At 46.2% G+C, this 23640-nt stretch overlaps 1 protein-coding gene across 1 annotated transcript in view; it reads left to right on the plus strand.

The window, feature by feature from the left end:
* Window positions 1–3778: 3778 nt before the first annotated feature.
* Window positions 3779–23640, plus strand: part of nek11 (NIMA-related kinase 11) — a 54023-nt gene continuing 34161 nt past the window's right edge. The window contains exons 1-7 of the mRNA XM_076737051.1: window positions 3779–3936; window positions 9852–10017; window positions 12634–12752; window positions 13091–13155; window positions 16703–16829; window positions 19524–19673; window positions 20463–20541. Coding sequence (XP_076593166.1) covers window positions 3779–3936; window positions 9852–10017; window positions 12634–12752; window positions 13091–13155; window positions 16703–16829; window positions 19524–19673; window positions 20463–20541 — 864 coding nt within the window. The remainder of the gene's footprint in view (window positions 3937–9851; window positions 10018–12633; window positions 12753–13090; window positions 13156–16702; window positions 16830–19523; window positions 19674–20462; window positions 20542–23640) is intronic.

A 23640-nucleotide genomic window follows, 5' to 3' on the forward strand; every position in this document is an offset into this window, starting at 1 on the left:
CAGCTCTGTCTGACCTGCTGGGTATCTCTGCTCAGGGCGCTCTGGTCCGCTCACGTTTCAGGCACATCGCTGAGATGGACGCTCCCTCTCACTTCTTCTTCGGTCTAGAGCGTAAGAATGGACAGAAGAGGCTGATGCACTCTCTGCGGTCTGACACCGGACAGCTGCTGTACAACCCTGCTGAGATCCGTCAGCACGCTGCGGAGTTCTACAAAAGACTTTACAAGGCCGAGCTCCAGGAGGAGCCTGAGGTGACCACGGCCTTCTTCGAGGGTCTGCCTCAGGTCTGTGAGGAGGACAATGTTGAGCTGGAGGCTCCAGTGTCTGCTCGGGAGCTGCAGGAGGCCCTGCAGAGCCTGCAGAACGGGAAGGCTCCGGGGATAGACGGCCTCCCCGCCGATTTTTACAAGGCTTTCTGGCCAGTGCTGGGGGAAGATCTGTTGGTCGTCCTCAGAGACAGTCTGAGTAAGGGACAACTGCCTCTGAGCTGCAGGAGGGCTGTTCTCACCCTGCTTCCAAAGAAGGGAGACCTGCAGGACATTAAGAACTGGAGGCCCGTGTCCTTACTCTGCACAGACTATAAGCTGCTGTCAAAGGTGTTGGCCAAGAGGCTGAAAAAAGTGATGGAGCAGATCATTCACAGGGATCACACGTACTGCGTACCCAGCAGGTTGATAACTGACAACATCGCTTTAATTCGTGACATTTTGGACCTCTCTGGTTCATTGGGCTGTGAGCTTGGTCTGATTTCTCTGGACCAAGAAAAGGCTTTCGACCGGGTTGAACACCAGTACTTGTGGCGGACGCTGCAAGCTTTTGGGTTGAGCTCTGGTCTTATAGCCAAGATCAGGGTCCTGTACTGTGACATTGAGAGTGTACTGAAAGTTAATGGTGCTTTAAGTGCTCCTTTTAAAGTCCTGAGGGGCGTCAGACAGGGGTGCGCTCTCTCAGGCATGTTGTACTCTCTGGCCATCGAGCCCCTTTTACACCGTCTGAGATCAAAGCTGTCTGGTTTTTCTTTTTCAGGTCTTAAAAAACCATGTGTGTTGTCTGCATATGCTGATGATGTCATCATTTTTGTCAAAAAACAGGAAGACATTTATAGGTTGCATCAAACCGTCCTGGACTTTGGTAAAATCTCCTCAGCTAAAGTCAACTGGCAGAAGAGCGAGGCTTTAGCTGTGGGTGACGGGCTGAGCAGGAAGCTGGTGCTACCAGGAGGCCTGGTTTGGAAGAGAGGAGGACTGAAGTATCTGGGAGTTCATCTCGGAGATGAATCCTCTCTTTCCAAAAACTGGGAGAATGTACTGGAAAAGGTCCAGGCCAAGCTGGACAAATGGAAATGGATTCTGCCAAAAATGTCTTTTAAAGGTCGTGTGCTTGTGATTAACAACCTTGTGTCTTCCATGTTGTGGCATCATCTGGCGTGTGTGGACCCTCCCCTGAACTTGCTGTCCAAGGTGCAGGCAGTCATGGTGGACTTTTTCTGGGACCGTCTGCACTGGATCCCGCAGAGCGTCCTCTTCCTGCCTAAGGACGAGGGAGGGCACGGGCTGGTGCACCTGGCGAGCAGAGGAGCGGCCTTCAGGCTCCAGTTCATCCAGAGACTGCTGTCCGGACCGGCAGACCTGGTCTGGAGACCTGTGTCTCGAGCCCTTCTAGAGCGCCGTGGTGGACTGGGACTAGCAGAGTCGCTTTTCTTAATGGATACGAGTGGAGTTAGGCTGGACAATCTGCCGCCTTTCTACCGTGGACTTTTTAAAGTGTGGAGTCTGTTTAAAAAAGAGAGACAGACTCACGGTGACTCTCTCTTTTGGCTTCTGAAGGAGCCGGTGGTCTACGGGACTCGGCTCAGGTGCGCAGCAGGACCGTCCCTGCTTCGGAGACTGTGTGAGACCAAGATTGTCACACTGGGCCGGGTGATGGACTTGTGCGGCCCCTCTATGGACAATGCTGCAGGTCTGGCCTCCTGTATCGGGGTCAGGTCTGCCAGGGTCATCAGCCACCTGCTGGGAGGCTGGAAACAGCAGCTGACAGACTCAGAGAGGTCTTTAGCTGCTGCACACGGTGCAGGGCTGAAAGCAGCCGACGACTCGGATCCCTTCCCCGAGTTAAAAATGATTCCGGTGTTTGAATGTGCTGATGACTTCATGTTAAAGGTGAACAGTGAGTACACACTGAGGAACTTAACAGGCAAAGCTATGTACTGTTTACTGGTTAAAGTGCTGAACCAGCGTAAACTGGCGGGGCGAGTGGACACTCCTTGGAGAGCTCGGCTGGCCCTCACACAGGCTCAGAGGCCTGAGTGGAGAACGCTGTACAAAGCTCCTTTAACCAGGAGGGTGGGAGACTTACAGTGGAGGCTTCTGCACGCTGTGCTTCCTGTGAACGCCTTCGTGTCAGTCATCAATCCAGATGTTGGGCCTGATTGTCCTTTCTGTGCTCAGAGAGAAACTGTTTTTCATTGCTTCCTCGAGTGTGCACGTCTCTCTGCTCTGTTTCACCTGCTGAGTGTGTTCTTCTCCAAGTTCCATGAGGTTTTCTCGCATCAAACATTCATTCTTTGTCACAAATACAAAAAGAAAAATAAATCAAAAGGTCAGCTGTTAAACTTCCTGATCGGTCAGGCCAAAATGGCCATTTACATCAGCAGGAGAAACAGAATGGAGAGTTCTGTGGACACTGATGTCAGGCTGATCTTCTGTCGGATGGTGAAAACCCGACTGAGGACGGATTTTAATTTCTTCAGTCTAACACAGAATTTGGATGAGTTTGAAGGCACGTGGTGTCTGGACGATGTGCTGTGTTCAGTGGAAGAGAAAAAGCTGCTTTTTGGACATCTACTGAGCTAAAGATGTCTTAATCTTTGTGTTGTAAGGTGGAGGGTTTTTTTTTTTGGTTGTTGGTCTGTTTTTATTTTGAGCACTGGACTGTTAATACTACTGTTGTTTCTTTTGGACCGGTGAGCAAATAAAAGTGGTTTGAAAAATCAAAAAAAAAAAAATCAAAATCTCTCTCTCTCTCTCTCTCATTCTCTCTCTCTCTCTCTCTCTCTCTCGCTCTCTCTCTCATTCTCTCTCTCTCTCTCTCTCTCTCATTCTCTCTCTCTCTCTCTCTCTCTCTCTCTCTCATTCTCTCTCTCTCTCTCTCTCATTCTCTCTCTCTCTCTCATTCTCTCTCTCTCTCGCTCTCTCTCTCACTCTCTCGCTCTCTCTCTCATTCTCTCTCTCATTCTCTCTCTCTCTCTCTCTCTCTCGCTCTCTCTCTCATTCTCTCTCTCTCTCTCTCATTCTCGCTCTCTCTCTCATTCTCTCTCTCACTCTCTCGCTCTCTCTCTCTCTCTCATTCTCTCTCTCTCTCTCTCTCTCTCTCTCTCATTCTCTCTCTCTCTCTCTCTCTCTCTCTCTCTCTCATTCTCTCTCTCTCTCTCTCTCATTCTCTCTCTCTCTCTCATTCTCTCTCTCTCTCGCTCTCTCTCTCACTCTCTCGCTCTCTCTCTCATTCTCTCTCTCATTCTCTCTCTCTCTCTCTCTCTCTCGCTCTCTCTCTCATTCTCTCTCTCTCTCTCTCATTCTCTCTCTCTCTCTCTCTCTCTCTCTCTCTCTCGCTCTCTCTCTCATTCTCTCTCTCTCTCTCTCATTCTCTCTCTCTCTCTCTCTCTCTCTCTCACTCTCTCGCTCTCTCTCTCATTCTCTCTCTCACTCTCTCGCTCTCTCTCTCTCTGGACCCGTCTGAGCTCACAGCGTACCTGTCCTCGGTCCACAGGTGAGCTGACGGGATGCTGAGGTTCCAGGAGGTGGGGCCGGCCCAGGCTCCGCCCCCTGGCAGCGGCGGTCTGGTTGCTAGGCGATACAGCATCCTGCGGAGGCTGGGCCAGGGCAGCTTCGGTCGGGTTTACCTGGTTGAGGACCGCAGAGCCGCAGACGGAGAAGAGCTGTGAGTCGTTCACCTGTCCGACGGTTTGTGTCGGAGCTGCAGGAACCTGCTGAGCTGCTGGAAGTTAGTGATCTCCAGATCACAGAGATTCCTCCAGATAACGACATCATTTGAAACAGCATCACAGAAATTATTCATTCATTCATACAAAAACATCTTTCACACTCGATCTTCAGCTTTTATTCTTCATCCTCCAAAACAGAAGAACAGGCTGTTTTCAGCTCTGTGACGATGATTCTCAGCTGATCCAAGAGGCTTTTTAAAGAGTTCACTGAGCTGAGGAAGACATGGAGGAACTCTTCATCCTTCAGCTCAGCTCAAACATTCAGCATCAACACAGCTGGAGATACGAGCTTTTCACTGGACAGGAGGAATCTGAATATCAATCAGTCATCAATATTTACCTCAGAGGTGTACTGAAGTACAAGTATGAATTTGCATAAAAAGAAATACTCACATACAGTTAAGTACCTCAGATTTGTACTAAAGTACTTGAGTAACAGTAGTTCTGCAGAGTGTCAGTAGAGGGCAGCATCGACCTGTGAAACCACACGCACACACACACGCACGCACGCACACACACACACACACACACACACACACACACACACACACACACACACACACACACAGATCCATCTGAGTACATTTACTGGAGTACTGCTCTGCTCCAGTGAAAACCACGTATCTCCAAATGAAAGGCTGACGTGTTTCATGGACGAACGTCTCCCTCCTGATTTCACAGTAATCACAGATAAACTCAGATTTGGAGCAGAAAAGACGATAAGCTAATAATCAATACTTCATTCGCTCACACTGGCGTGTCGACAGGCGGACGATGTGATTGGTTTGAGCTCATGTGCGTCTCATTTCTTTGTCTAACTGTTGATTAAATGTGTGTCTGACACACCAAATGAACAGACACGTTTGCCCTCCTAACCAATGAGAGCTCAGCTTTGACAACCATCATCAGCGAAGGGAGCCAATCACTGCGATCAAATCATTTTCTCATTCACGCATTTGAATTTTCACTCTCGTACGAGCTTAAGTACTGAAGTACTGCAGTAAAGTACTGAAGTACTGCTGAGGTGACAAACACAGTACAGCTCAGTGAGGAAACGCAGCCATTCTCACCTGTCCAGGTAAACAAGTGAAGATCCATCAGTGGTGCACTTTGACTCAAAGTTAAACATTAATCAGAGTCTTTTACTGATCGTCGAGCTCCATGTTTGTTTTTCCTTGTGAAAATCTGAAAACACACACACACACACACACTCACACACACACACACACACACACACACACACACACACACACACACACACACACTCCGCTCTCCGGCCTTCGTGATGGTGCTCAGATGTAGAATGTAAACAAACATGGCGTCTGAGGCGGTGTGTTCGGTGTCACAGCTCCACCATCTTCCTCCTTCACTTCACCTTGTCTACAGGTGAGGAGCATCTGTGCTCCTATTGGTCAGCACAGAAGACAAACATCACATTTGGAGCCGAAAGTAACATCAAATGGAAATACTCAAACAGTACCTGAAGGTTGTACTTTATTTCACTACTTGAGTGAATGTACTTAGTTCCATTTTGTCGGGTTGAGTGCAGAGCGTGCACTGACTCCTCGCCATGACGGTGACGATGAGGAGGACGAGGGCGAGGGGAGCCGTGAGGAGTGTTTGTGTTGTCAGAAAGCAGATGGTGAGTTGGCGTTTGGAGTCGTCATCTCTGCCCTTTCGCCATCTGACCCCCCCCCCCCCCCCCCCCCCCCCCCGTTTGCTCATAACACTCAGACAAACTTTTCTTCTTCTGACCTGAAACTCATCCTGAAAACAAAAGAGGCTTCATGACTCCACCAGTCAACAAGTATAACTGTGAAGTACATGCACTTTTATACTTCCACTGCATCTCATGGCAGATTGCGTACTTTTTACTGCACTACGTGTATTTGATAACGTGAGTTCAGATTAATAACAGGAAACAGAATCATTTAGTAACTGAGGATGCATTATTGATTGATTAGAAGATCAATAATAGAAAGACATCACACGCTTTGCAGCATCAGAGTGATGAACTCATGAATGCATCAATGATTACAATCCAGAAATAAAATATACATTAGAATGAGTACTTTTGCTTTAAGTGTACTTTGATGCTAGTACTTTTCCTTCATAAGGTTTTGAATGCAGGACTTTTCCTTGTAACAGAGTATTTTTACACCATGATACTACCTTAGTGAAGGATGTGAGTACTTCCTCCAGCGCTGGGCTTCATCACCATCCAGATCAAACAGCTCCAGAACCAAAACCCTCCAGATTCACTGATTCACTGATTCCTGAATGAATGAATGAATGAAGCTCAAAGGAACTCAAAGGAACACAGAGGAAACAGAATGTCCTCACATCTGCATCATGTGTTCATCAGAATGACTGAATGATGATGGAGGAAGTCCAGTTTCTAACATTAAGACGTCTCTTCAGCATGTTGGCGTTGCTCCGTCTGTCTGCCACAGGTTCATTGATTCATTGGTTCATTGGTTCATTGGTTCATTAGGTCATTGTTTCATTGATTCATTGGTTCATTGGTTCATTGATTCATTAGGTCATTGTTTCATTGATTCATTGGTTCATTAGGTCATTGTTTCATTGATTCATTGGTTCATTGGTTCATTAGGTCATTGTTTCATTGGTTCATTGATTCATTGTTTCATTGTTTCATTGTTTCATTGGTTCATTGTTTCATTGATTTATTGGTTCATTGTTTCATTGGTTCATTGTTTCATTGATTCATTGGTTCATTGATTCATTAGTTTAGTGGGTCATTGATTCATTGATTCATTGGTTCATTGATTCATTGGTTCATTGGTTCATTAGGTCATTGTTTCATTGATTCATAGGTTCATTGGTTCATTAGGTCATTGTTTCATTGGTTCATTGGTTCATTGGTTCATTGATTCATAGGTTCATTGGTTCATTAGGTCATTGTTTCATTGGTTCATTGATTCATAGGTTCATTGGTTCATTAGGTCATTGTTTCATTGGTTCATTGGTTCATTGGTTCATTAGGTCATTGTTTCATTGTTTCATTGGTTCATTGGTTCATTGGTTCATGCTGTCAGATTTTCCTTTGGTCTTGGGTGAACTTCTGCTGACTCGTGATCTTTCTCGTGGTGCCTCCTGGGAGGCTTCGCTCAGCCGTGTGACCCAGCTGGGTCGTCGGGTCTCTCGGCCTGTTTGCACCTGGACTTTCTGTTTTTAGCTGCTGCTCGAACTCAGGAGCCGGCTGAGGCTGCTGCAAAGCCTTCTGGGACGGCGACTGTTGATCTGCTTCGGTTTCAGCCTGTTTGCAGATTGAGACGTGAGCTCGTCACAAACAGTCTGTCGGCGAGCTGCTGCTGAGCGATCATCCAAAGCTCGGAGGCTTTGCTGCGTCTCCTCGCCCACCTGCACCCCGCCGACAGCCTCACATCCCACTTTATGCTGCGTCAGACGTCGGGGGGGGGGGGGGGGGGGCGCTGATTTATTCACTTCCTGTTTGGCATCTTCGGCTCAGCGTGGAGGCGGAGCTTCGAGGCACAAAGCTCCGCAGTGAGAAACAGAAGCTGTGCACAAATCGTCTCAGTGAGAGCTGCTGGTGGAGGACACGCTGAGACGTCAGACGTCCTCATGTCCTCCTCCATCGTCTGACTGTGATGTTAAAAGGGGGGAGTCGGGGGGAGGAGTGATGCCTCCTGCTGAGTCAAGTGCACTTTGTTTTCTTGCAGGCTGCGTTCACTGCAGCCGCCTGCGCAGACTGATGTTCACCTGAGCAACAGTTGAGGAGACAGAGAAGCCCAAAGGCTGCTGGGAAATCTGACGTATAGCCTGCAGCTGTAGTCATGTGATGTGGTTGGACTACGTTTCCAACGCGACTTTGTTCATGTTCTAAGACTTGTGAATGCATTGAAGCGCAGACTTTTACTCTGAAGGGTTAGCGCTCCTGCTAGCATCAGTGTCCTGAGTTTCATGGTCACGTCAGAGAACTTTCCAGAAACGGAGGGAAGGAAGAACCACGAGCAGTTTATTTTACAAACTGCTCCTGTGGCACCTCTGCTGGATTTACTTCCTCTTTGATGGGGACTTTACCTGGAAAGGTGCACGTTACTCTCTGTGCTGTGTGTGCACTGGCTGTAAACCAGGTGTGGTGTGTGTGTGTGTGTGTGTGTGTGTGTGTGTGTGTGTGTGTGTGTGTGTGTGTGTGTGATTCTCGTCATGCGTCCCTCTTCGTTCAGGATGAAGACGCTGTGAGTCTCCTCTTTCTCCTCCTGCTGTAGCTGCTGGTTTGATCCACTACAGGCCAGGAGTGAATCTCATTCAGCGCTCACTGTGATCTGCACTGACAGGCTTCTTCTTCTTCTTCTTCTTCTTCTTCTTCTTCTTCTTCTTCTTCTTCTTCTTCGTGGTGTGAAGCTCTTCGCCAAGTCAGGGCCGCCGACTCTCTGTTGCTATGCAACTGAAGTGAACGGCTGTTTGAAGTGTGACGGTCTGATTACAGCTCAGATGTTTCTGAGTTTCACTGAAGAAGAAAAACGACAGCTCTGACTCTGAGCTGGAAACCGGCAGACGTCAGGCGGCGTGTCGTTCGACCTGCGACCGCAGAGACGCTGAAGAAGAGAGGTCGCTGAGCTGAGGTGACCTCTGACCCCATGCAACACCGAACGCCAAGACGCACCAACCAGAGAGACGGAGGACAGACGCTGCTCCTGTCCAACACGTCTGAAACGTGTTGCTGCATCAGATTCACAATAAGAGATATTTACAGAAATCAATGAAGCTGATGAGGAAGAACATTAAACATATTGACTTTGAGATGATTTCAGGTCAGTTTGTGTCAGACAGGATCAGATCAGGTGATCACTTCCTGTTTATTGATGTTTGACACTGAGTCGATGAAGCTGCCGCTCCTCATCCTCAGGCAGGCGTCCGTTGATTGGTGGCTGTTACACAGAGAGCTGATTGGCTGAATGCAGAGCGGTGAAATGGTGGAGTGTCTGGAGGACCTGACAGAGGAACTGGAAGCTGAGCCAAGGTGGTTTAGCTGCTAAGCTAAAGTGGCTAACAGCTTCATTTAAAGCTGCTGTGCGTTGGATAGTTTCAGAGAGCGTCAAACAGTGTGAGGACAGGACGTGTTAGAGACAGGACGGACTGCAGGGGACAGGTCTCATTTCAGCAGGAGACGCTGACGTTTGTCTCTGATCCTCAGTTTCAGTGAAGCTGGGCTTGAAAGGAGCGCTGCGCTAATAAACCTGAGCCTCCGTTTCACCTGCTGACCTGCTCGCCAATTTAACGAGAGCAGGAGAGCCGGTCCGCTCGACCAGGAGCGGCTGATTAACTCCCTCAGGAGGAGGCGGTGGTGGAAGCAGAGGAGGCCGAGAAGTCACACCCTCACTGCTCCTTTATTCTGCTCTTAGCGTCGTGCTAGCATTAGCCGTCTGTGGTTTGGTGCTAAAGCAGGTGTTTGAGTGAGTTCACTGTTTAATCCTCATGAAGGATGAACTCTGTGTGAACCCATGAATTTGAGCCGAGACTCGAACATTCTTGGAAACCTTCTTCTTCTTGATTTGAACGCCTCCCCGTAGATAAACGTCACGTCTGAAAGGCTGTTTTTGTGAGTGCAGGCACTGAGCGCTGTCTCCGTCCTGAGTTATTAGCTCAGGGTGTGTGAGCCGGTGTGTGAGTGTGTGTGTTGTGTGTTGAACGTCAGAACACCGTGAATGTTGTTGCACACCTCGCTGTGAAGACTTGACCGTTTTGAATTTAAGGTTCACTTCAGATATTCATGATCTAATCTGGTTCTGAAACATCTTTAGAAGAACCTCCACTCGTCTCCTCTCATGGTTGACCTCCGACCTCTGAACCTCGTCTCTTTCAGGAAGGCGTTGAAGCAGATTCCTCTGGGCGACCTTCGACCTGACGAGACGGTCCGAGCGACACAGGAAGCTGATCTGCTGTCTCAGCTGCACCACCCGGCCATCCTCACCTTCTACCACAGCTTCCTGGAGAGAGACGCCTTCTGCATCGTCACAGAGTTCTGCCAGGTAACGGCAAAACGCTGAGGATCAGCTGATCGGAGAACTGAGACAACACGTTTCATCTGAATGTTGCCCGATTCGGCTGTCGAGCGACTCTGAGCTCCTCACTCTGTCCGTCACCGCCCAAAGCTCCTGATTGGATCATGATTTTGTCCTCTGGCCTTCTGAAGCACAGCGGCCCAGTACGACCCCGTTATCGCTGACGCTGCGTCGGTCTCACGCTCCGTTTTACCCTCGCCGGTGACACTCGACCTCCTTCACTTCTGAAGCGCAGCTTACGTGCAGACGACACGCAGAGAGTCTCACCTCTCGAACGACTGATGCAGACAAATGGACGTGTCCTCGGGGCTGTGGCGTGTTCGAGCTGCAGGGACGCTGTCTGCTTTAATCAGCGAGGAAATGACTTCACGTGACGAAGGACGGCAGAGACACAGACTCCTCTGAAGTGAACCCGGAGCACAAAGACCTGAACCCCGTGAGCCCAGGTCCTCCTCTCTGTTCACTCTTTCCTCCCGGTTTTCCGAACATCCATCGTCTCTGTTATCGGTCCGTGAGGTCAGAGGAAAAATGAAGCAATAATATGAAATCGAAGCCGTCCCTCCCCCTCCATCGTCCTCTCTGCCTCCACCTTTTCATTAAGTTTCTCGTTTCATCTCTGCGGTTTTCATTACAGCAGGTATTGTCTTCTCTTCTCTCCACTAATGAACCTCACGCTGCCTTCATCTCCACTCTCATGTTCCTCTGCCTCCCACTCGTGGTGTGTTCTCCTCGCAGACGTCACTCAGCGGTGATCCCCCCTCGTTATCGTGCCGTCCTCCCCCTGCAGCGCTGCTCTGCTGCTCGCTTTCACTGAGACTCTCAAGCAGCAGCATCGCCTCCAGCTTTCGTTTCTCCGCTCGTTTCTCTTGTTGTGTTTGTACAAGCAGGCAGCAGAACACGAACACGCCGCCGCGCAGGCAGGAAGCTGCAGCAGCTCCGACCTTTATTTGAGTTTTTAAACAGCTGGATTTCAGAAGAGTTTTGGTTAAAAAGCGTCTGCTCACACACACAAACACACATATTTTTGATTGAACTCAGAGGCTGTCCAATCAAAGAGCTCGGGCACTCAGAGACCCTCCAAGCTGTTGTTTCTTGCCAGACCATTACCCACAATCCCCTGCAGAGCTGTGGAGGACTCTGGGGCTTCACTGCAGCCTATTAGAGAGGAAGAATGAATGAAGACGCTGCACACTCAAACAAAAGATTAAAACAGAAAACACACACAGAACTTTTATTTGTCATGTAGATTTTAAATGTTATTAAAGAGCTTTTACAGAAAATGCACAAAGAAGAAGAAGAAGAAGAAAAAGAAGAAGAAGAAGAAGAAGAAGAAGACTGTGTCTCAGCAATTACTGGACAGACATTCGTGTCCTTTACTGAAAGTGTCTCTAATCATCACTGAGAGACGAGGGACAGTCTGTAATAAGAGCAGGACAGCAGAGCGTCTATGGTTAGTTCACTGTCTGTAGTAAGAGCAGGACAGCAGAGCGTCTATGGTTAGTTCACTGTCTGTAGTAAGAGCAGGACAGCAGAGCGTCTGTGGTTAGTTCACTGTCTGTAGTAAGAGCAGGACAGCAGAGCGTCTGTGGTTAGTTCACTGTCTGTAGTAAGAGCAGGACAGCAGAGCGTCTGTGGTTAGTTCACTGTCTGTAGTAAGAGCAGGACAGCAGAGCTTCTGTGGTTAGTTCACTGTCTGTAGTAAGAGCAGGACAGCAGAGCGTCTGTGGTTAGTTCACTGTCTGCAGTAAGAGCAGGACAGCAGAGCTTCTGTGGTTAGTTCACTGTCTGTAGTAAGAGCAGGACAGCAGAGCGTCTGTGGTTAGTTCACTGTCTGCAGTAAGAGCAGGACAGCAGAGCGTCTGTGGTTAGTTCACTGTCTGTAATAAGAGCAGGACAGCAGAGCGTCTGTGGTTAGTTCACTGTCTGCAGTAAGAGCAGGACAGCAGAGCGACTGTGGTTAGTTCAGTGTCTGTAATAAGAGCAGGACAGCAGAGCGTCTGTGGTTAGTTCAGTGTCTGTAATAAGAGCAGGACAGCAGAGCGTCTGTGGTTAGTTCAGTGTCTGTAATAAGAGCAGGACAGCAGAGCGTCTATGGTTAGTTCACTGTCTGTAGTAAGAGCAGGACAGCAGAGCGTCTGTGGTTAGTTCACTGTCTGTAGTAAGAGCAGGACAGCAGAGCGTCTGTGGTTAGTTCACTGTCTGTAGTAAGAGCAGGACAGCAGAGCGTCTGTGGTTAGTTCACTGTCTGTAGTAAGAGCAGGACAGCAGAGCTTCTGTGGTTAGTTCACTGTCTGCAGTAAGAGCAGGACAGCAGAGCGTCTGTGGTTAGTTCACTGTCTGCAGTAAGAGCAGGACAGCAGAGCGACTGTGGTTAGTTCAGTGTCTGCAATAAGAGCAGGACAGCAGAGCGTCTGTGGTTAGTTCAGTGTCTGTAATAAGAGCAGGACAGATGAGTGTCTGTGGTTAGTTCAGTGTCTGTAATAAGAGCAGGACAGATGAGTGTCTGTGGTGGGTTCACTGTCTGTAGTAAGAGCAGGACAGCAGAGCGTCTGTGGTAGGTTCACGTGTCTCTCTCTCCCTCAGGATCGGGATCTGGACTGTAAGCTGGAGGAGGTGAGACGAGCGGGGCGGAGCCTCCCTGAACTCCAGGTCACTGATTGGCTCATCCAGCTGCTGCTCGGCCTTCACTACATGCACGACAGGTGGGGATATGGTCGCTATGGCAACCTGTGTTCCTCCCATTTCCTCCTCAAGAGCGTGTTTTCTTCTTTTTATTCTGCTCTCCGTTCATATTTCACACTTTCTGCATAATTAGGATAATTAGCTTCATTAGCTACTTCACAGCATTACAGTGATTGGCTGGAGGTCAAAGGTCAACCAGACAACAGATGTGATGAACTGAAACAGTCAGACGGGCTCAGTCGCTGCACACGTCACATGATCAAGCAATCAAATAATGAATGATAATGAGAGAATCAATCAGCAAACAGCTGCATGAATCAATGACTGTGAACACTGACTGCTGCGCTGCGCTCTGCAGGCGAATCCTCCACCGAGATCTGAAGGCCAAGAACGTCTTCCTGAAACGAAACCTTGTTAAAATCGGTGAGTTTCCTCCTCTGCCGCTCCTGCAAAGGCTCATGGGACTTTCTCCGTGTTTGTTTCCTGTGAGTTTGTGCGTGTTGGATGTGGGTTTGCTCCACACTCACTCGTGCTGCTTTCAAAGACTCCGTCTCACAAACAAAGGCTGTGAAACAGATCGTAAATAGAAAAGTCTGTGTCACAGCAGAGTGTGTGTTCGCTCTCAGATGGTATGTTTGGAGTGTAAACTCAGCAGATTGTTGCTGCTGTCTGCTGCTTTGTACTTTAAAAGTCTCTGATGGCAGTTTGTCGTGTGCTGCACAAACACACACACACACACACACACACACACACACACACACACACACACACACACACACACCACAAACCAGAGAGACAAAGCAAACCAAATGTCTCAGTCCACACGGAGACACATGCCAGCGTCGTGGTCTCTGGTTTGTTTGGACTCCCGATGGCGCTGTCGTGGGCCACGTTTCCCCAAAACATTCTGTTTTTATTTTTCATGCTCATGTAGTGAGAAAGCTCTTTCAGCTCTGTGAACTTTATGATATTACTGTCGCCACGAGAAACAAGTGTGAGAAAACATTCTTGTTTTCATGTTTCGTGTTGCAGTGACATGTTTTTCTTGTTATTGCCACATACGAGTGATGGTTGGCTGAAGCTTTGGCTGTAAACTCAGCACCATCACGCCTCTATAGTCTTTATTGTTTCAGGCTCGTATGTGTGCATTATCACTAAATCTGTCATACTTTAGTGCAGAGTGCTGCATTAAATGTAGGTGTTATTGTTCAACGTGTTGCAGTAAAATAATTTAGAAATGGTCCAAAAAGGCCACATATAGAATATTTTTGCGTAAAGGAAGTGTTAGTGTCTCTCACTGGTGTCGTTCAGTCTCAGCGTCGCTGTGTTTTAACGTCATGGTTCATATTTATGAATGTTTCGTGAGTCACAGTGTGATGTAATGTTTATTAAAGTATCTGAATTCTTTTATTACATTATTACCTGGTATCAGGTGGAAAATGTACTGTCGTTTACAGGCAATTTTCTGTATTTATCTACATAAATATCTATATTTATATTCATGACATTTAAATTTTGGCCATCTGTATTCATATGTCCTGTTGCTGCTTTAACATATGAATTTCCCCCCATTGTGGGATAAATAAAGTCTATCTTATCTTATCTTATCTTATCTTATCTTATCTTATCTTAAGGAATCTGTATTTATATTTTGAGTGTAAATCTTTATATTGAGGCCATTTACCATATTTATCACTTCAAACTGTGTGTAATTTCTCTATTAGTGCTGAAATCCTGGATTTGAGGTGCTGGAGCCATGAATAACTCATTGAAGAGCAGATCTGCGTGTTCAGAATTTCATTGGCTATTCAAAACGTCAGTCATCACCAAACTCAGTTCCGATTGGCTCAATCTTCAAATGGCCTAAGAGAAGGAGGCCCCTTGTTCATCTCTGGTTGGTAGGCTTCATATGGCAGCTCGTGATTGCTTAGGTTAGGTTTCATTTCAAACCTGAGACTCCACTGAGTAACTGGAGGTAAGATGGCGCTGGTCTGTCTGTTTCCGGAAGTCATAACGCGGGAAACGCAGAAGTCGAGCGGAAGAGAGCTCTTCGCCTGCTAATTTGAAAGGACCAAACATCTTTCTGTGGATTATTTTCATGTTTTGGACTAAATATTTTCACTGCAGTGGATCTTCTGGACCTTTGTGGATGTTTCAGACCGTTTTTGTCGAAGTTTTATCGATCTGTGGATCAATGGGTGAGTTTCCTCAATGTCGCGTCAGTTTTAAAAACGGTTGTTTGTCTGCTGTCGGCGTCTGTTGAGCCTCCTGTTGTGATTGTGTCTTGAAACAGACTCCCCGCTTTCTAACAGTGTTTAATATGAGTATAAACGTGAACGTAGCGTCCGTGCTAATAGACGAACGATAACAAACGAGCCCCCAGTGGGTGGGTTGGACGGTGGAACAGGAAGAGGAAGAGGGTTCCGCCGGGAGGCCACGGTTCACGTTCCGACTCCATGTTTCACTGAAAGTCTTCACAGTTCATGAAAAACTCTTAGACAGTCTGAAAGACTTTTCCACTGACTCAGCAAATTGATTTAAATGTCATATTTCATAGTTTGTATATTGATTTATTTTTGTTTATGAGAGGGTTTATTTTTAATATGGACTGCCCCCCCGTCGTAGATGATGTTTGTTGTATTTGTTTACTACAATTGATCCCATGTTGTTGAAGTCATGAAAGGAATGTGAATTTTGCGTGTTTGTGTGCAATTTTTGTAGATTGTATAATTTCAATAAAAGTTGTTTTAAAAACAAATCATGTTCGGATGGAACCAAAATCAACGTCGACTTTTTTTTTTTTTAACAACTTCTACAACAACAAACACACTGATACTATGAAGTACATTTTTTTCTTATTTTCTGAGTCAGTGGAAAAATCTTTTAGACTGTCAAACAGTTTTTGTGCTGTATTATTTTTCATTAACTGTTTCTTTGGTTTTAGGGGATTCAGGAAATTTCAGACACGTTCTTAACTTATTGCTGAACTTTCATTGAGTTTGTGCAAACTGTTATTTTTGTTGTTGAGTCATTTCTCAGTGAGACGTTCTTCTAAGGATAAAAAGCTTTGGGTGGCCAGTCGAGGCTCGATCAATCGCTGTGTTGTTGGTTCAGAAAACAAATTCTTTGAGCTGTGCTTCTTGTAATTTCACAAAATCTGATTTTAAAGGCTTAAAGCGTTGTTTAACACAAAATTGTCCTAACCCATCTAATACATTTCCGTCACCATCCATTGAGTCAGTAACAAACCAAGTATTCCTCTGGAACCAGTATTCATAACCAGTATTCATCTTCATCACTCACCTGTTGGCTGTTTCTTCCTGTCAAACTGTCAGTGGCTCGATGATGAGTTCAGTCCATAAACAGCCTGGATGTAAGATGCTTTCTGTTAACAGCAGCAGCTCAAACGGACCAATCAACACATGCTATTGGCTGTAGCCATTTGTCCATTTGTCCATTCGTCCATTCGTCCGTCTTCCTCGTTATTGTGTAGTTTGTATTAAACGTTAAAACATTTGGTCATTGGAGTTTAGTTTTGACCTTGTTCCTCGTCGTGGTTTTAGTTGATGGGATGAACGAGGGAACAGAATCCTCCAGAATCAGTCCTTGTGACGGTGAGAGTTCAGAGTTCTGATGTGTCGCTCTGTGTTTCCTGTTCCTCTTCCTGTAGTCTGTAGCTGTGTTTCCACCTGCTGCTGACGTTATCCTGAGCTTTGACCATGCTTTGAAGAGCTTTGTTCGGTCCTCTTACTGCAGCGGTGGAAAAGATCTGACTGCTTCCACAGTATAAAGTACATCAGTGTGGTACTTAAGCGCAGTACTCTCCAGTGCCTGTGATGTCTGCATGTGAACTGTGACTCTCAGCACATCTCCAGTGTGCAGGAGGCTTTGATCGAGCTCCCGTCTCAAACCTGCAGGTTTCCTGACTCTGCGACCTTTTCTCAGCACGCTGTTCATCGTCTGTCTCCAGGTGATTTTGGTGTTTCCTGCCTGCTGATGGGATCATGTGACCTGGCCACCACCTTCACAGGGACTCCGTACTACATGAGCCCAGAGGTGCTGAACCATCAGGGCTACGACTCCAAGTCTGACATCTGGTAAACCTTCTTTAACGTGTTTTTAATCTGGTTTTATTCTGCATTTATTGTAGAAGTTCAGCGGTGCGTTTGAGTCTCTCAGTGTTTTCTCCCCTCAGTCATTCCTGTGGGCCTGTGACAAATAAGCTTTTGTAGAAGCAGTACAGCTTTCTTTCCCTCTGAGGTGATTGGCTCAGAGCTGGAGGCTGAACAGGTGCATCATGAGAGGGACGGATGCTCTCCTGCAGGTGAAGAATCGTTTCGTTTAGCTGCAGAGAGAAGCAGCTGACTGCTGTCTGTCCTCTGTTAGCCGTCCATCTGTCTCTTGCTTTGCTGCTGTGGACTGATTTTACGGACGTGTTGCTGGAATGTGAATCTGTCCGCAGACGACGGTGATTTTTTCCAGAGATTGACGCCACAGCTGCAGATGTTTGATCCACTTCAAAGCTGAATTTGGGGCACAGCTGACGAGTTAAACATGCCGAAATGACTCTGAGTGTCCTGTGAGGGCGACATGAGTCTGATGTCTTCTGACAGCAGAGAAATGGAGATCTGAGTGCAGTGACGGGCGGGACGACGCCTCAAACAGCTGATGAATGATCGAGGACGATAAGAAGGAAGTGAGCGGGGGGGCTGACTGACTGCGTGGAAAACAGTCAATGCTCACAGTTACAGATGTGTCCCTGCAGGTCTGACTCACGTTCAAGCAGATGCTGATGATGTGCAAACGCGTCTGTCTCTTCCACACAAACACTAATCTGTACTCCTGTCAGACAGAGGTCGACAGCTGGAGCTCCTCTGCAGGTCGCCGTCGTTCTCTCTGTCGTTGAAGGTTTAATATCAAACAGTTCACCACTAGAACGTCTAAAAACAATTAAAGTTCTATATTTAGTTGACTTGTGTTCTTCATTATCCCAAATGTTTCCAGTTACGGTCAAACAGAGAGAAACCTGTAACTTTAGTCAAGGTAGCGTTTGATTTGTTCACCTGTCAGTGGCGTCCTCTGATGGTGTATTTTCACAGGATGTACTACAGGCATGTAAATACTAACAAAGCATCGAGTAGCAGATAAAAAACTTTCCCAGTAGAGGATCCAGTCAAAGAGAGCCGAGAGGTCAGAGGTCACTTTAATCAAGTTTCTTAACGAGAGAAGAATCCACCTTCATTAACACACCTCGTTAACACACGCAGAGCGCTGACAGCAGTCGGAGGTCAGTTGTTCTAATTAATGAGGAACAGATCAGAGGAGGATGATGAGGAGGAGGTAATTAGCAGCACAGAGTGATGAAGGTTCCTTCACTTTCACCCACTTCTCACACCTTCTGTAGCATTTGATGTGCACAATGTAATCCTCTACGTCCTGCACGTAGCCAATAGGAGAGCTGTACACTGTACTCACCTACGTCTTCATCTAAGAGTCCACCCACCCCTGCTCAGGAGATTCACCTCCTCTGGCAGGAGGTGCAGAGGTGTGAACCAGAAGATGTCCTGTCCCTCAAGCCATCAGACTGATCGACAGATCTAATCCACTGCGGTTTGTCTTCAGTTCGTACCCGACCCCGTTAGTGCAACACCGTCTGTAGACACAGGTAATTAGTGCAGATCAGTAATTACTACTGAACTGACAGATTAGAGTATTAATAAAAGAGAAAGATGGAGTTAATTAGTGATAATTGAATGATAGATGGTTCATGTAGATCATTAGTAAAGAGCGGAAGCTGTGCTGCAGGTTACTGAGGGGATGGATGTTCTGCTGGTTGTTAGCACGCTAATAAACAGACGGAGGTAATTAGAGAGCAGGCGGCAGGAAGTGAAGCAGGTCATTAATAACTAAACAAACACAACGAGTCAGAGACGAGAGGATGAAAACAAAGAGCGAAGAAAACATCTTCATCATCACTCCGCCCCATCAGACCTCTGAAGTCCTGCTACACTTTAAAAAAGAGGCTGATGGAGCCTCAGCACATGGATTTCATTTCATTCAAAGGGGAATTCATCATCCCTGTAGAAGGCTGAGTAGAAAAAACTGATTTCTCTGCATATGTCCAGTAAGATAATGCTCAGACCTCCTCCATCGTCTGCCATCTTTAATCTTCATGTTGGAACAGAGCGAACATGTGAGCCTGAGAGGCTTCACTACAGTCTAATCAGACCTCAGATCAGCCGCACGCCGCCTTCTTACTGCGCTCATTCATCCATCCAGACAGATCTGATCTCCATAAAGCTGCTCGTGCTGTTGTTCAAAGTGGTTTGTGTTGATTCAGGTCAGTGTGGACACGGTGAGCGCTCAGGAGGACGAGGTGCGTCCATCCCCGCCGTCCACCTGTCCAAGAATCCTTGATACTGAAGCCCAAAGAGCTCGTGATGCCGTGCCGTCAGCGTGTGTGAATGGGTGATTGCTGACTCGTGTTGTATGTAGACATACAGTCCGTTTACCGCTCGTGTCGACGCCTTAGTTTGCCTCTGTGACACCACTGAAGCTGCCTGACGTGATCAGGAGGAGGCCGCGGTCGGACCACCGGCCCCACAGTGAACCACAGCCGCCTTTAGCTAAAGGTACCTGCAGTTTGATACTGAGTGACAGACCGTCGGTGCTGATTCTGAAAGCAGGAGCGGACGCCTCCTCTTGAAGCTGGTTGTTCTTTCAGATTGCTGTGTTCAGATGTTTGATTCAAAGCCGTTTGAAGCGCTGAGCTTCCTCCTGTTGTGCTGCAGGGCTCTGGGCTGCCTCCTCCATGAGATGTGCTCCCTGACTCAGGCCTTCCAGGGGCCAAACTTCCTGTCTGTGGTGATGAAGATCGTGGAGGGAGAGACCCCGACGCTGCCCGCCCGATACTCGGAGGATCTGAACTCTGTCATGCAGAGGTGAGAGCAGACAACACGACTCCACTGAGAAGCCACTGAGGGTCTGACTTCTGCTCAGCAGACGCTCAGCAGGAACTCATTTAAAGTGACGTGAACAGGAGGGAAAATATAAGCAGAGACTGAGTTCAGCACAGCAGAGACGGCTTCACGCTTCTCTGTTCACCAGAGGTCATCAGAGGCGAAGCAGCATTCAGATCCTTCAGTAAAGTACTAATACATACTGTGAAAATACTCCACTGCAAGTAAAAGTCCTGCGTTCATGCGTATCATCAGCTAAATGTACTTAAAGTACTTAAAGTACTCCTGGTGTGTGAGTAAAGTGTTCTGCTGTCTGTGGATTCATGTTTCTGCTGCATTCATGTGTTCATTCATGTTCCTGCTGCATTCATGTGTTCATTCATGTTCCTGCTGCATTCATGTGTTCATTCGTTTCACTGCTGTAGATGTTTCAGCTGGAGCTCGTTGAACTCCTTTATATCCTGTTGGTGCTTTAATCCACAGCGATGCGTCGTCACTTGTTAGTTGATGTATTTTCTGAATAATCTGAATCTGCAAAGAAAATAAATGTAATGGAGTAAAAAGTACACAGTTTCCCTGTGAGATGTAGTGGAGTATAGGTATGAAGTATCATAAGATGAAAGTACCTGGACATAGTGCTGATGTACAGACTTGAGTAAATATACTTGGTTCCTTTCCACCACTGACGACAGCACCTCAGACCTCGTATCACCTGAACATCCCTGAACGTTGTGTCTCAGCGCTGATCTGAGGTCTGTCTCTTTGAACCAGGATGCTGCAGAAACGACCAGCGTCCCGACCGTCGGCTGCACAGCTTCTGAAGAGCACGTTCATGGAGGAGAACATGAAGGTGGGACGCATGAAACAGACTCCGCTCTGAACTCTGAACGACACCTCTGACAGAAACATGTGGCATCAGCTCCTGCTGCTCCACCTCAGGAGGAGCAGGAGAGAGGAGAGAGAGGAGCTCCTTGTTTCTGTTCAGAGTGAACGATCACAGTTCAACGAAGTATTAGTACCTCCATGATTCCTTGACGTTGTCGATGTTTTTACTTTAAAAAGGACTTTTCAGTGATTTCTTTTGTGTTTTATCACATTTTAAATTTCTTTAGTGTCTTTAGTTTTATTCTCCTCTCCAGGAAAATGAGGGCGCTCTGAAGTGCCTTCACCAGCGGTGCAAAGTAACTAAGTACATTAGCTCCAGTACTCGAGTACAATGAGGTCAGATTCAACTTTCTTTTCATCGTCAGAGTGAAACACAGAGACAACGAGATGCAGTTCAGCATCTAACCAGAAGTGCAAACAGTCAAAATATCCCAAATTATAAAAACATGTAAGTAGTGCATGTGGCATGAGGTGTAAACAGTGTAAACAATATAAACAGTGTAAACAGTGTAAACAATATAAACAGTGTAAACAGGATAAACAGTGTAAACAGTGTAAACAGGATAAACAGTGTAAACAGGATAAACAGTGTAAACAGGATAAACAGTGTAAACAATATAAACAGGATAAACAGTGTAAACAGGATAAACAGTGTAAACAATATAAACAGTGAAAACAGGATAAACAGTGTAAACAATATAAACAGTGAAAACAGGATAAACAGTGTAAACAATATAAATAGTGAAAACAGGATAAACAGTGTAAACAGGATAAACAGTGTAAACAATATAAACAGTGAAAACAGGATAAACAGCGTAAACAGGATAAACAGTGTAAACAATATAAACAGTGAAAACAGGATAAACAGCGTAAACAGGATAAACAGTGTAAACAATATAAACAGTGAAAACAGGATAAACAGTGTAAACAATATAAACAGTGAAAACAGGATAAACAGTGTAAACAGGATAAACAGTGTAAACAATATAAACAGTGAAAACAGGATAAACAGCGTAAACAGGATAAACAGTGTAAACAATATAAACAGTGAAAACAGGATAAACAGTGTAAACAATATAAACAGTGAAAACAGGATAAACAGTGTAAACAGGATAAACAGTGTAAACAATATAAACAGTGAAAACAGGATAAACAGTGTAAACAATATAAACAGTGTAAACAGGATAAACAGTGTAAACAATATAAACAGTGTAAACAGGATAAACAGTGTAAACAATATAAACAGTGTAAACAGGATAAACAGTGAAAACAGGATAAACAGTGTAAACAATATAAACAGGATAAACAGTGTAAACAGGATAAACAGTGTAAACAATATAAACAGTGTAAACAGTGTAAACAGGATAAACAGTGTAAACAATATAAACAGTGTAAACAGGATAAACAGTGTAAACAATATAAACAGTGTAAACAGTGTAAACAGGATAAACAGTGTAAACAGGATAAACAGTGTAAACAATATAAACAGTGTAAACAGGATAAACAGTGAAAACAGGATAAACAGTGTAAACAATATAAACAGTGTAAACAGGATAAACAGTGTAAACAATATAAACAGTGTAAACAGGATAAACAGTGTAAACAGTGTAAGGCAGGTGCAGGTCGTGCATGCACAACATGAGGCTCAGCGTCTCACTAGAATTCGAGTACTATGTTGAGGTACATGTACTTTATTTGAGTATTTCTGTTTTCAGCAGCTTTCTGCTTCTTCTGTGCGTCTCAGAGGAAGTTAATGCAGTTTTTACTTCACTACATTTATTTGACTACTGTAGTATCTTAATTCTAATCAACAAGTAAATTATGGTGTATTATTCCAGATTGTAGTAAATCTCAGCAGCAGTACATGAAGTATTTGAATGAGTCCCACCTTTACCAGCTGCAGCATGAAAGTAATAAACACAGTAATCCATCAGTAATTCTCATCCAATAATATCGTGTGTGTCGTTCTGAAATGGACCTTCTGCTTAATGAGTACTTTTACTTTATTTTGATTTGAAGTACTATTGTACTGGTTTTGAGTGCAGGACATTTACTTCTGACACGGTACTTTTACTTAAATACATTCTTCTTGTTTTCCTACACTTGGATAAGTCTGCAGTGAGGCCTTGAACATGTGACCAGGTGTACACGTAGCACACACACACACACACACACGCTCACAAAACCTATTACACACTATACTGTAATATAAAATGACACATTCATGCATTTTCTTTCTCTCTGTCACACACATAGTTGTGTGTGTGTGTGTGTGTGTGTGTGTGTGTGTGTGTGTGTGCGTGCCTGTACATGTGCGTGTGTGTGCAGGATATTATTGTCATGCTCTTTGCCATAAATCACAGCTGCAGGCTGCTGCTCCTCCTGTGGATAAGCTGGGCACCTGAAGAGAGATAACACATTTATGGACTGGGTTGCCATGGTTTCCACTGAAATACCATTATGCTGATGGGATTCATTACTGCACCGCGGCACCATGGGACATCACAGCAGAGGGGGCGAGCAGCCGAGCAGCAGTGACGGCCGGCCGCTGCGTCTGTTCAACGGCTCCAAACAGATTCTCATGTTTTAAATGTGCTGAAGAACAGACGTTTGGTCTCTGTGACGGTTTGTGAGCGTGGGCCCGAGGAAGAGTCGACCCGAGGAAGAGGAAGAGTCGACCCGAGGAAGAGGAAGAGTCGACCCGAGGAAGAGGAAGAGTCGACCGAGGAAGAGGAAGAGTCGACCCGAGGAAGAGGAAGAGTCGACCGAGGAAGAGGAATAGTCGACCGAGGAAGAGGAAGAGTCGACCCGAGGAAGAGGAAGAGGAAGAGTCGACCGAGGAAGAGGAAGAGTCGACCCGAGGAAGAGGAAGAGGAAGAGTCGACCCGAGGAAGAGGAAGAGTCGACCTGAGGAAGAGTGGACTGAGGAAGAGTCGACCCGTCACCTGCAAGCACCTCACTGTGAAAACACTCCTTTTATCTGACAGCTTTAGTTTCTTCACACATTCAGAGTTTGACACACAGACACATGAAGGATGAACGAGGCGTCCGTTCATCCATCCAT

The sequence above is a fragment of the Chaetodon auriga genome, chromosome 8 (genome assembly GCF_051107435.1).
Source record: "Chaetodon auriga isolate fChaAug3 chromosome 8, fChaAug3.hap1, whole genome shotgun sequence".
Lineage (NCBI taxonomy): Eukaryota > Metazoa > Chordata > Actinopteri > Chaetodontiformes > Chaetodontidae > Chaetodon > Chaetodon auriga.